Source organism: Anarhichas minor, unplaced genomic scaffold (assembly GCF_050575085.1).
Source record: "Anarhichas minor isolate MPS153535 unplaced genomic scaffold, ASM5057508v1 ptg000008l, whole genome shotgun sequence".
NCBI classification, from domain to species: Eukaryota; Metazoa; Chordata; class Actinopteri; order Perciformes; family Anarhichadidae; genus Anarhichas; species Anarhichas minor.
In genome coordinates, this window is record NW_027466454.1 from 226,847 (window position 1) to 240,513 (window position 13,667).

At 44.5% G+C, this 13,667-nt stretch overlaps 1 protein-coding gene across 1 annotated transcript; it reads right to left on the reverse strand.

Moving 5' to 3' along the window:
- Positions 1–1,362: 1,362 nt before the first annotated feature.
- pcdh18b (protocadherin 18b) lies at positions 1,363–11,784 on the reverse strand. The gene is made up of 5 exons (XM_076086818.1): positions 9,268–11,784; positions 8,718–8,773; positions 8,182–8,351; positions 2,108–2,677; positions 1,363–1,969 (listed from the first exon to the last, which is right to left on the reverse strand). Exons 1-5 carry the CDS (start codon positions 11,782–11,784, stop codon positions 1,728–1,730), a joined length of 3,555 nt encoding a protein of 1,184 aa, XP_075942933.1. The 3' UTR covers positions 1,363–1,727.
- Between the last annotated feature and the right edge of the window lie 1,883 nt (positions 11,785–13,667).

Here is a 13,667-nt window from a genome sequence, read left to right on the forward strand (position 1 = left end):
TGTCAGGGTTGTTGCTGCTAGTAGTAGTAGTGGTAATGTGGTGGTAAGAGCTGGGTGCTGGAGTCACTGGTTTACAGTGCACATGCTGAGCCTCTAGGTGTCACCCATTATCTAGTTGTTAAGGCAACAGAGGAGGGAGGCGTTTCCACCAAATCCAACCCCATCCATGAAACTCTGCTCTCTGCACAGCAGCTATTTTCATCTGCTTCCACAGCTAATTTCTCCCATCAGCCACCAAACATCCAAGTTTAATCCTTTTGTTTTGGGAACTCAAGTGGCTCTGAGATTGCTGACAGAATGCAGGGCCTCTGTGTGTTTTTCTCTGGGCTGAGGCAACAATCCTTTATCAAGTCATTTAGTGTTAAGAACATCAAATTTGCTGATGTGAAGATGAAGACTGGTGATGGGTTTAGTGAAGGATAACAGTGTGTTGCTCTTTACATCACAATGTATGGATGATTGTCAATCAACAAGAGTTGGGCTTCAGCTAATGACTATTTTCAGTAATCTGTCAATCATTGGTTCAATTATGTGATTCATTGTTAAGCCTATAAAATGTGACATCCTCAAATGTATTTTTCTTTGTCTGACCAAGAAACAAACATTTTGCAAATATCTTTATTTGGATAATAATTTATTTAATATCTAAATTGTTGTTGTTCGGCTCCTTCATTGGCTGCAAACAAGACTATCTGGAACAGGTGGTGGAGAGGACACTGAAGAAACTATTATCCATAATGGATAACCAGGACCACCCTCTCCACCACCCACTGCAGGGACAGCGGAGCACTTTCTCCAACAGACTGATTCAGCTCCGCTGTCACAAGGACCGATACAGGAGAACATTCCTGCCCTCTGCTATAAGACTTTATAATAAATCACCTCTGGCCAGATCATCCTTCACATAACTATAACACCGTTACACTGTTTGTTTGGTTAAATCTTTGCACTACTGTTTAGTTAGTCAATTTTATATTATTCTATTTTATTTTTTATATTGTGCATTTGATATTTGCATTTGATATTTAATATTTGTACTGTTATTTTTATTTAAAAAATGTCCACGAGCGGGATTAATAAAGTAACTATCTATCTATCTATGTCACTTACCAAATGGTAAACCTATATCATTTTTGTTCTTGGTTATGCAATGCATAAAGTACCAGAATAAAAATCAAATATAAACCACAGACACCTGAATAATGTTTGTGTTATTTTTATTTGTTTACCATCCCCTTCCCCACAATAATCCACAAAGACACATGTCCATTAATTCATTAATATATTCCTGTATACATAGCATAGTGACAAATAAAAAAAGAATCACAATACAAAAGACAATTTAAATATGTAGAATGTCGATCGCATGTCAAAGTCTTGATTCAAGGGTTTTGTATTCAACATGCATTCATAATATAAAAATAGACTTTTATGTTTAGTTTATATACATTTTTTTTATAAATATAAGTATACAACTGTATTTTTAAAATACAAAGATAAATACAGCCACATGTACATTGTGTACCAAACCAGCAATTACAAACAATTTTTTGGGATATTTAGCATTCACAAAACACAATTATTACATTAGAAATGCAACTTTAACGACAATTGTTTTTTGTCTTTTTTTCTCTCCTTCTTCCACCCATGGTCCCTCACTTTTCTTTTGAAGTAAAGAAAGCAGTCAGTGGGTAGTGAATAAATAAAGAGGACTAGAAACAGGAAGTCTAGCTCTGCCGGACATCCTGTAAGAGTTTGTTGATCTCAGCCACCAGCTCGCTTGCATCCACCAGCTCGTGTCTGCTGTCGCTGCGTTTGCCTTGAAGGTGGCCGAGCACAGAGTCAAAATCGTCCTCCTCGTAGTTCTCTGGGATCTCCTCCATGGCCGGCAGCCACTTGGAGGAGGGCCCGGGGAGCACCACCGGTACCGGGGCTGGGGAAGGCTGCACCAGAGTGGGGCTGACCAGTGCTGTGAGAAGCGGGCTGCTGTGGGGTTTAGCAGTGTGGCCGCTGTTCTGGGGGCTGTTTTTGGGCACCTGCGAGCCCTTGTGGCTGCTGCTCTGGGAGCTGAGCTTGGTGCTTGGTTTCAGGGTGTGGTAGCTGCCACCTTGGTGGTGGCCAGAAGGGCCAATACTGCTGCCCGGGTTCTGGAAGTGGGTATTGGCGGCCCAGGCCGCCACGCCCTGCTGGTGGACGGAGGGGTTGGGCTTGCCAGGGAGATGGCCTCTTCTGCGATCTAAAGATCCAGTAATGGGTACACCCACCCCACTGTGACTAGTCCCTTTCTGGTTCTCGTTGACCTGGACATACGAGTCCAGACCCTGGGGTAGCAACCGCTGGAACACACTGCTCATCTCTGACAGGAGCGACGTGGTCCCACACAAGTCCTCATCTCTGGCCTCGCCCCCACCGCCCCCTCCCTCTTCCTCTTCTCCACCTTCCTCACCACCCAGGTCCTTGCCGAAGGTGGAGAAACTCTGGTTTCGGGCGGGGCCGGTGTCAGTGCAGGGCTGCGGGGTCTTTTCCTGGGAGAGGTCAGTTGCTTGGCGGGCTTCTTCCCCAGGGATGTAGAGGTTGCTGCGGTAGTCAGAGGACGAAGACGGGGAGGCCAGGGGGGGCATCCAGCACTGATCTGAGTGACCTAGGACACGACACTCCTCTGTGCAGAGCCTCATAGCTAGAAAGAAAGACAAATATTTTTAAGTAATCAGGAATACTGAACTGTAATAGAGTACACACACAACTGTTTACAGTGTTCAGACAAACAAGAGGATGAAGTTCTACTTTATGGGCTGAGGAAATGATCTTACCACTGAGGCTAAAAAAACTTTAAAACCCCAAAAATGATCTTTAAAATGCTTTGTCTTGAAATGTTGACATTTAGAACATACAGCACTTGGTTATCACGTATATTATATCTAATAGGGTCTGATGTTTGTATTAGATGCAGGCATATCTTGCAGATGTTACTCATTCTTTTGTGAGTATGTACATTTGTTTCATGTTTGAACAAAATAACCATGAATTAGATCACAAAATCAGAGAAATGCAAAAACGATTTCTGTCAGTTGAGTCTTCTCCTATCCAACTAATATCTGCCGCCTCCCCTCAGGTGTTTTGCTGCGTTGTCTATGGAAACATGGGAGAAATCTGCTCTAATTAGTCTGGAAGGCTCTCTGCAGGAGCACTGCCTGCTACAGTATCTTCCAATGTATTTACCGCAGAGAGACAATTCCGAGAGGCCGATCAATGCCTATTACCCATTCAAAATAACCCCTCCTCTAAAAGCTCTGCATCTTTCCCTTTCAAGTCGCTCTTTTCAATATTAAATCTTCAAATAGAAAATCTCTGAAGAATGAATTAGACAAATCAAATATGCCAACTTAAAGCCTTCATTAAAGGAGTGCAGCGCTTTTCAGTTGTGCTATTGAGGGACTTCATTATCCCCTCATTAACATGAAAGAACATTTATAATACATCTTAGAGCAGATGAAAAGTGCATTTGGGTGCACTGGAAGGGGGGGAAAAAGAGTGCGGGGGCAGCGCAGATTGGGTGCCTTGCTGATGAAAGGGTAGAAATGAAAGATTTAACCTAACTGATTTGTGTGTAAAAATGAAAAAAAGAACATGTCAGGCAAACATTAACTGTAAGCTTGCCTATCTGACTGACTGTGAAGTCAATTCAGCTGGCTTACTAATTGATTTACTTGCCAACTGGTTTTATTCAGAACTATAGACCGAATGGCTCGCTGCCGATGATGACTTTGTTTACTTCAGAGTGTTTCTTTTCACAAAGAACACAAAATTCTCCTTTTATCTGAGTCTGAGGACTACAATGTGGAGACACATTTTAAGGGACATTTCAACTATTTGGCATTGTAGTTCCGTAAAGTTGGAGTGGTTGTGGGAGACCAATTAAAAAACAAGTATGGTCAAATTTGAAGCAAAAAATCTTTCAAACACCATGCACTCAATTTGTGTCACAGGTTTTAATTCTTTGTCTCCAAAGCTGAATATCATACGATAGTTTCCACGGGCTGAGTAGTCGGCCAACTCCTCATAAGCAGTGAACTGACTTTGCCATATACAATTGGTGGAGTGCTCATTTAACCCCTTTATAAGGTCAATAAGAAGTAGCCTTCATGAACACTACATGGCTGCCCTGCCTGTATGCGACAGTACTGTTTACTCCTCATTCATTATGCAAAAAGAATGGGGTCAGTTCTGGACGGTGAGGGTACTTTTAATCAATGCGATCATCAGCGCTCTGACTCCTGTACTTCAGTGTCTGTGGTTGAGAGGCCCACTTCGATCTGTAACACTGATGACATCAGAACAAGCAGATATTGTTTTGGTCTTAAAAATGTCCTCAATTTCAAAATGTCAAGTGTGACGCTATTTTGTCTTTAAATACCTAAAAATAATAATCATAACAATCTAAAACAATGTGGCTTGAGTATGAAAGGGCTAATAATTCAATGGGCAAATAAGCTAAATCACTTTATTTCAAGAGTAGAAGATTTATATCCACGTCATGCTTTTGGTGTTGGCATGGAGTTTGAGTGGTTAGCCTAGCTTAGCATTGAGACTGGAAGCAGGAGGAAACAGATAGATAAATAAATAAAAATAAAGTGCAGTATCTCTGAATAGCATCGGATGAATGTTAGTGAACACAACTTTCAGTTTCGGTGTACAGGTTTGATGCTACCACAGCTGACGATCTCACGACGACGGCAACACTCCAGGAAGTTACTTTACCCAGCTGTTGTTTGTCAGGAAATAGTTCCAGCAGCTAACTTCCTCAAATGTTCATTTCATTGTTTATGTACAAATTAAAAATGAGGTAAAATGGATTCCTACGGTGCTGGTGGGTGTATTTTTCAACTTGAGACAGAGTAGCAGTTCCCCCCTCCTTGCAGTCCTAATGCTAAGCTGGACTAACCACATCCTGACTCTAGATCTGTACTGAACAAACATGAGCTTCTCATCTCTCTCTCAGAAATAAGTAAATAAACCAAAGCAGAATAAGGAGTTGCCTGGTTCATACTTAATCCTGCTGCTTTAGAGAATTTCATGATTTCTTACGCATATTGAAATAAGTTGTTGAATGTTTCAGTGGCGGGCCGTGCATTTTATACCTGGGCCTTCACTGCTGTCCTGCAGCTGAAATACCACCTTATAACCACATTGTGGCGCCACAGCTGTTATTCATTTTTAAGGCTGTAACTATGTACATCTTCATATTAAACCGTTCGGTACGAGTCGTCTGAATAATGCTAGAGCATTTCGAAAATGCAAAAGCCTAAATTCAGGAAAATATAATGTTCTCAGCTGGTCTGGCTGTGGGATCCACCGTCATTCCTTAATGACAAGCCGCGACCCAAAGAGATTAACATAGGATTTTACTTTCACAACTTGAGTGTTGAACATACTGCTCTGCAATGTCTTTCCTCTATCATGGTGCATCTCACTCAGTCAGAATGCATTTTGATTGGCTGAGCTGCATCACGTGATGTGATTCACTACCCACAGCCTCTGCTGGCTGTTAAGTTTTGTTTCACGATAGTCACGTGCTCGCCCACTGACCAATCACAGCACACTCTGTACCTCGCGGGAAAGCTACACACGGACACTGGCAGCATGTAATGCTGACGTCATTATAGGCCGGCGCGCAGGCTCTGATAGTCAAAGAATACGCCCAACATGTCAAACTAAAGATCTGATTGGTTGAACACTATGCCAATCAACAATATCGTCCCCATTTACTTTAATCTGCACTGGCTGCAGGTGAGACTCTGCAGGCCTCGGGCCTGTCTTCTTACCTAGAGACACAGAGGTGAAATCTGATTGGATAAAAGCTCTACTTAAAACAAGCTGCACTGGAAGCAGAGCAACTGAGGAAGACAGTAGATGTGCAATGAGAAAATAAGATAATGGGAAAAATATTTTTATAAATTATAATACATGTAGTGTATTTAAGAAAAATTATTAAATTATAATTTTTAATTTTTATTTTTTATATATATGGCTTTGTGATTCTGTTTAGGCCAGCAGAGAAGGCCTTGCAGGCCCTGACGGCCTGCCACTGGAATGTTTCAAGCCTGAAACAAAGAGTTTCTACCTCATTCTTCCCTTGTGCAGGGAGGGCTACCATATCCAAGCTTAATGACAGGGCCCCGACTAAACGCTGCTCGAAATCATCCATGCTGCAGTGGACACGAGGGCGGGAGGCGGGGTGAACATACAGAAGGAGAAAGGTGAGCTTTCAGATGTAATTATGCTCTTCAGGGCTTAATCACGAGCGCAACTCGGCGCCGACTCCATAGCAACTATTCGTCACATGGCAATTAAATGGCCCTTTTTCATCAGAGGAGCACGATGGCTTCGGTTTGGATGGTTGAAAGTGAAGGCTCGAATGTGGAGAAAAAAGACGAGTGACTAACGAGCAGAGCTATGAAGGAAGGGAGGGAGGAGGTGTTGGTGATGAGATTGTCTGCCCGTCTGGGTCGACTCTAATTGGGATGTAGCTCAAATGTTGTGTCGAGTGATGACTGTGTGGGAAGCTGGCTGGAAAAGAAGCGGGAGCTCTGGGAAGAGAGGGATGGCGTGATAAAAGAAGCTGCGGCAACTTGCAACCTGTGCGACGTGAGCTATGACAGGCTGAGAGGCAGAGGGATTTTGGAGAGTTTTTGCTCCAGGTGGGAGAGAATATTTCAAAGTTAGTACGGGTCAAACAATGTTCAACAAGTGTTCAAAGTTCTTCCTTGTTCACTCAAATGTGGAGAGGAGGGAAACTCCATGCAGTGTGACAGTAGGGAGACGAGATGGGCGGCTGCAAAGGAGGATCAGTTGAGCTATCTGGAGAGATATCTCAACAGCGTAATGACGGCGAGGTGAAACTCTGTGGTCGAGTACGTTCAGTATCATTCACAAACCTCCAAGGCCAATGCACATGCACCCACTTGTAATGCAGAACAAAAAAAGGCATGCCTGAATGGCTAAAACAGTGCTTTGCTAACAGGCAGCAGATGAATAAAAAAAGTGAGGTATAGAGCTTGCAATGTGTTGATCGAGGGTTTCTCAACCTGTTGTGGCCTCTCTAAGGGTCACAAACACTGATGGCCCAGCAATGGAATATTCACGTGGTCATGTGGATTTGTGAATGGCAGAAACCAAAATCGAGGCTCACATTTGTTTCAGTCTGTCCTAAACAAAATTTACAGACCCTGAAGTGATCACTTCCACGAAATCCATAGTCCTCATTCTGTTTAAAACACACTTCATCTTTAGCTTATGTAAGGCTTCAGAAGTCTGATTAATATCAAGTGGGTATCTTCCGATGTCTTTTGTACAAGACCTCTTCTTTACATCCACTTAATTAGTGTACAGCCTCATATTAGCTTCGCCCGAACCTTGGAAAGCCTTTTTGAACAGAATGAGGACTGATTTACTTACGTTGGGATTGTGCAAGGAAGGGAACCCTTCAGGGCTAGTTTGAGATAAAGGAGGAATGGTTGTAGCAACCAATAACTATTTCAATGAGTATAAATCATGTTTGTATATTATAAAGGTAGTCCAAAAGTAAATATAAACACACCCTTTAAGATATCAAATACATCTACATGTCAGTCTAACAAATCTTGCGCAACCTGTGCTCATCAGGTGACCTCTAGGTGGGGTTGTACTCCACGGTTAAATCATATTTAAAGATTGGGCCAATAAATAACATGTGTTTATCGACCATGTAGTGAAATGGATGGAGTCATTTATTACACCGAACAGATATTTAATGTAATTGTCAACATTTAGAGCTGAACGATTGTTCAATTTGTTGATGCTCAATCAACAGCAAATTAATTGGCAACAATTGCTGATTCCAGCTTCTATACTATCAAGCTGAAAGAAGCCGTGGGCATGTTTTGCATTTATAAAGTAATTTTCTAACATTTATAAAGTAATTCGTTAATTTGAATTAAGTATTTGACCAAACTTTCAGCAGATTAAATCAAAGATGAAAATAATTGGCCTCCAATCTTTGCTAAAATGTTTATTAATTTTAATGAACATTGTACAACCTGAAGAAAAATACTGAACTTTGGATCCAGAACTAAGACAGGAGGGAAATGGTTGGGTATGACGGGGTGGTTGTGGGGTGTGGTGGATGGGGGGCCAGGGGTGTACCTGCATGCGATCTGTGCTGGCCATCAGGGGCATATATCTCAGTAAAGCCCTCACCAAGGAGCCTATCCATGGGTGACTCCCTGCCAGGCTCGTAGTCACTGTCCCCCGCCTCACTGTCTCCACGACCGCTGTCCTTCAGACTGAACTTGTCCATCTCATTCAGGGCATATCTGCACAGAGAGACAGGCAGAGAGATTTGATGCATTTCTCATAGAGGACTGGCTAGTCATTGACAATAATATTATCAAATAGCTAAGGGAATGCAATGCTACTGATGGATAACACAGTGCACAGAGAGTGCCCTGCAGAAGAGGTTTTACATAAAATTATGCAAATGTGAAGTTATTGAGCATACAGTTTCACACTAAACCAAAAGCTACTGGATATGGATTAAAGGGACTATGTGAAAGCACTCATAGCAGACAGAATCATGTGGATATGATATTATAGAGGTGTACAACAGAGTTAGCCTTATTTTTACCTTAAGTTTGCCTGACAATAAAGGTTTTAGAAGCACAATGTTGGTTTTGTGTTACCTGTAGCTCCTGGTGTATTTGTTGCCTCTGAAGCTTGGACGTGGCTGGTACTGGCCCTGATGGAGCATGGACAGAAGCTGTGAGACTTGCTACAATCCCAAGAGAAACCCAAAAAAAAGACAAAAAAGAAAGAAAAAAGACAAAAATAAAAGGAAAAAATGAAGAGGGGAAAATGAATGGAGTCAAACAAGACAAGCAAGGCCACAAGACAATGTTTGGGGGGGAGGGGGGGGGGGGGGGGGGGGGTGGCATGACATAGTGACTTGCTCCTGAATATGATGGTTAACAAAAACATGACACGAAGAGCTGAAGATAACAGAATATGGGAGCAATTTATAAATTGAAAACAAATACTAAATATAAGACAAAGACGATAGTATATTATTTAGGACCAGAATATTGCAAGTGGGTTATCTTTAGGTTTTAACAGATGCCTAAGCAATTCATAAAACACATAAAGCTGTATATTTACACTGTTCTAGCACATAACATCTAGATTTCAAGAGAATTAAATAACAGCATAAAAGACACATAAATGTCATTGTCTTACCTCTACTGGGGGTGTGGTGTGGGCCAGTTCTAGGGCAAAATTCTCCGGCACATGATTGGAGGAGATGGTGACTAGGCTGTTGAGGGACTGGCGGCTATGGTGGCTCTGCCTGCTGCCCAGGGTGCCCCTCTCAGGTGTGGGGGAGGCTGAGGGGGAGCGTGGGTGGGCCCGCACAGGCAGAGTCCCATTGATGGTTGGGACCAGTGTAATATCCGCCTTGTGGATCTGCCTAGCAGGCTTCTTGGGATGGTTCTGGTAGCTGTTCTCCGCCACGCGGCAGTTGTAGTTGTGTCTGGGGTCTTTCTTCTCACGGCTGCAGCGGGCAGTGGCAAACATAACCATGACGATGAGCAGCAGAGCACAAACGGCGCCAAGAGAGATGATGACAATGAGGGAGAGATCCAGTGGGGCCTGGCTGGAGCCGGTGGGATATAGAGCAGGGAGCATGTCCATATTTTCTTGCAGGGAGAGTCTGAAAAGGGCCCCTGTGGACAACCGAATGGTCCCCCTGTCCTGCACTTCCACCCTGATCTCCATCACGTCCCGTGGAGCCTGCTCCAGGCTGCCGTTAGTTCTGAGCTCACATCGCCGTGCGTCCATCACAAACAGCCCATCCTCATTGCCACCAACGATGGCGCAGCTCACTTCTCCATTGGTGCCGGCGTCGCGGTCTGTGACTTTAAGTGCAGCGATCAGCTGACCAGGTGATGCATACTTCCACACCGGCAGCTCAGCAGTGTGATTCCGGAGGGAGGGGGAGTGGATGATGGGGGGGTTGTCATTTTCATCTAGGACAGTCAGAAGGACAGTGGTGTTGGTTGACAGCACAGGGTTTCCCCCGTCACGTGCCTGAACGGTGAAAGCGATACGGCTGACATCTTCGTGGTCAAAGCTGCGTAAGGCATAGATGGCGCCATTAGAAGGGTCAATGGTGACGTAGGTGGAGATGGGGCTCCCCTGGACCAGAGCATCCATGATGGTGTAGGTGACCTGGCCGTTGGTGCCCAGATCTGGATCTGAGGCCACCACAGTCATCAGGTAGGCTCCAGGAGAGTTGTTCTCTGATTTAAAGACCTCGTAGCGGCTCTTTTCAAAACATGGAGGGTTGTCGTTTTCATCCAGCACCTGAACGGTGAAGTGTTTGATGGTGGAGAGGTTGGGGGAGCCCCTGTCCTCAGCTATGACCGTCAAACTGTACTCTGACCTCTTCTCCCTGTCCAGTGAGACATTGGTGAGGATCATGTAGTTTTTTTCGTGGGTCTTCTGGAGTCTGAAGTGGCCGTGTCCGTGCAGCCTGCACAACACCTCGCCATTGAGCCCAGCGTCACTGTCGTCAACACGTACCAGAGCTATGAAGGTATCCACTGGGGCACCCTCTGAGATGTAGGCCACTTCCTCTTTGCCAGGCGTCATCAGGTTGATGTTTATCTCTGGTTTGTTGTCATTTACATCCACTACTTTCACCACAATTTTGCAAAGTCCAGGAATAGAATTTGGGCCTAAGTCCTGAGCCTGAACATCCAGCTCATAGGAAGGAGTGCTTTCAAAGTCCACTTTTTTAATAAGAGTAATGTGGCCATTTTCTGGGTTTATCTTAAATGTTTCCAAGATCTTTGGAGAGACATGACTGCTGAAAGAGTAGACTATTTTCCCATTAGTGCCCTCGTCTGGATCCGTTGCGTTCAAATCAATGATTAGAGTCCCTAGGGGAGAGCTTTCCAGCAAATTCATAATATAAGCCTGCTCCTCAAAGGCTGGGCTGTTGTCGTTGGAATCCGAGATGCTGATCTTGAGCAAAGTAGAGCCAGATTTTGGGGGTACACCATTATCCGAGGCCGTAAGCTGCAGCTGGTAGCTTGACAGCACCTCCCGGTCCAACTCTCTCATCACCACCAGCTCTGCGTACTTGGCCCCATCCGTCCTGGTCCTCACATCGATCTTAAAGAAGTTATTTGGCGTTAGGGAATATGTGTGCAGGGAGTTTTCCCCGACGTCCGCATCCACAGCGCCGTCCAGCGGGATGCGCGTCCCCACGGATGCGCTCTCCGAGATATCAATGGGGACGATGGCGCGGGAGAAGTGCGGGGAGTTGTCGTTAATGTCCAGCACATCCACCTCCACATGGAACAGCTGCAGGAACTCCGTCGGGAGTGTGACCACGTCGAATTCAATAGAGCAGTTCAAGTTTTTGTCACAAAGCTTCTCACGATCGATTTTGGTGCCGATGCTGATCTCCCCGTCCTCCTCTCGGACAGACAGGAACGGCGTACTCCCTCGCTGCATAGCGCGGAACCGAAAAGTCAGGGTACTCGGTAGTTTGGATAAAACCCCGGCTACATCTTCTTTTAACCGTGTAATAACAGTGCCCACTTTCTGCTCCTCGTAAACTTTATATTTCAAAGTCTTAGCGGTGGCGCCGCGCGTAAGCGCGACCAAAAACAGTAGTTTAAATAGTGCCGAAGAGAATATAGTTCCTTTGGTTTGGATCATTTTTGCCCCCATCTTCTGTGCGCACATTGTGCCGAATTCTTCCACAGAGGGGAAAAATCCGAGGGGGAGGGAATAGTAGTCTTCTCAGACGTCTGGCATATTTAATCCTCCGCAGCTGCTCAGTGTTGCCAAAAACTCAGCAAAATAGTGAATCAAATAAATAAATAGACGGATAAATAAATTAGTAAACTGTGCTTCTTTTGGAAAAGAAGAGCACTAAAAAGCAAAACGTGGCGATCTCCTTGTTAGACGGATCTGTTGAATATATCGACATATGCCCGTCGCCTCGTGTGTGTGCGCCAGTGAATGAGTGAGAGTAGATGAAAAGACGCAGCTTTCTCCCAGTCCGAGAGAGAGAGAGAGAGAGAGAGAGACTGTGTGTGCGCGCGCCCTGCTCCGTGCGCTCTGTTCTGTCGCCTCTCCGCCCTCCCCGCACCCAAACTGCGTCTCTTTTCCACACAAGCCCCCCCCCCCCCCCCACCTCTTCCCCTCCCTCGCCCCCTCTCCTCCTAAATCACCAGAATGGCCTCCTTCAAGCAGCACAGGAGGGACTATTGATGGTAGCCCCGTCGCCCTCCCGCCTCCCCCAACACAGAAGACAACCCAGTCTCAAAAGTGTGCCACAACAATGGTCCAGAGGAGGAAATATTCTGGGCTCAGCTACTTTCAACACAACCGCACACTGACCCGCGGCAGACGTACATTGTTATGGTTGCAATTCACAACGTGTGCCAACTTGGGTCTTTTGTCATGTGTGCGTAAAACGCGAAGTTGTGGCTCTCAGAATAACAATGCCACGGGGAAGGAAACATACCCATCACTCAGAGGAGGTTGTGTGGCCGGGCGCCACATTTTGAAACCATAAATATGTAAAATACCCCTGTAATATCAATTTACCATGCTCAAACCTATGGCTATCATCGGATTAGTTTCATAATTTTTTATCCAAACTGCATCCTCTCTCTTCTTTGTGCGCAATGGTCGCATAATAAACTACCTCTGCGTCAGCTGATTCCTATCATTAAATGTCAGTATACAGCTGTCTGTCTCTGGGGTTATGCGTCACCTGAAAAAGATCCCTGAATTATCCTTACAAAGAGTTTAAAACACTGTTTGTGTGTGAAACTCAAAAGCGAAATCTTGGCCAGTTTACACAGCTGTATAATCTGGTGACCATAATTTTGCCAGACCTTTCTTTTGGGGTTTTATAATATTTCTGAGTATCTGAACTACGGAATTCCTCTGATGTCTTTGTGCGCACAGGATAAGCAAAAAAGCGGAACAATATATCAACTGACGGAATCAATTTTTGATGGCGCCTCAGTTTACCAAACCGAAAAAAATGTCAAATTATTCCACAAAAACTTCAAAACAGCTTACAATTTTCGTAGTTAGCTGGCTCATGAATGAAGATCATTCAGCCAAATTGATCAATGTTTAGAACTTGGAGATGTTTAAAGAAAATTTAAAAACGTGCTCTTTTCACAAACATCCTCTTCTTGCTGCATAATAGTATTGTATGGAAGCCTACACTCTCTTGATCCAACCAAATTACCATCCTGCAAACTGAAAGTGTCTCTCAGGGAGAAAACAACGGGGAAAGCGGATTTTTACGAGAGAAGCAGCAGGCCATCTGGCCCACGCCTCCGACAGACCAAACCTACAATTACCATCTATTCAGACCGAGCCGCCCCCGGCCAAATGACACCAAGTGAGAATCAGCCCCAGCTCATGTCAGATAAAATCAAATATTCTCCTCTCATTGCTGTGGAAAACTCTACTAAACTCTTGTATGGGTTTACTCAGTAGTTATGAGAGGCCATCGGTGCACTTTGGATTGACTTCATTTGGATGTGTCACATCTGCTGATATGATTCAGTAGAGGGGAGAAAGGAAGGAACAGCGTAAAG

Excerpts from the sequence above, each read along its gene's own strand:
- pcdh18b (XM_076086818.1), bottom strand. The coding sequence starts at position 11,784 with ATGTGCGCACAGAAGATGGGGGCAAAAATGATCCAAACCAAAGGAACT. Across the intron at positions 8,774-9,267 it reads ACACCACACCCCCAGTAGAG|GGCCAGTACCAGCCACGTCC; the intron begins GTAAGACAATGA and ends ATGCTCCATCAG. Across the intron at positions 2,678-8,181 it reads CCAGCACAGATCGCATGCAG|CTATGAGGCTCTGCACAGAG; the intron begins GTACACCCCTGG and ends CTTTCTTTCTAG.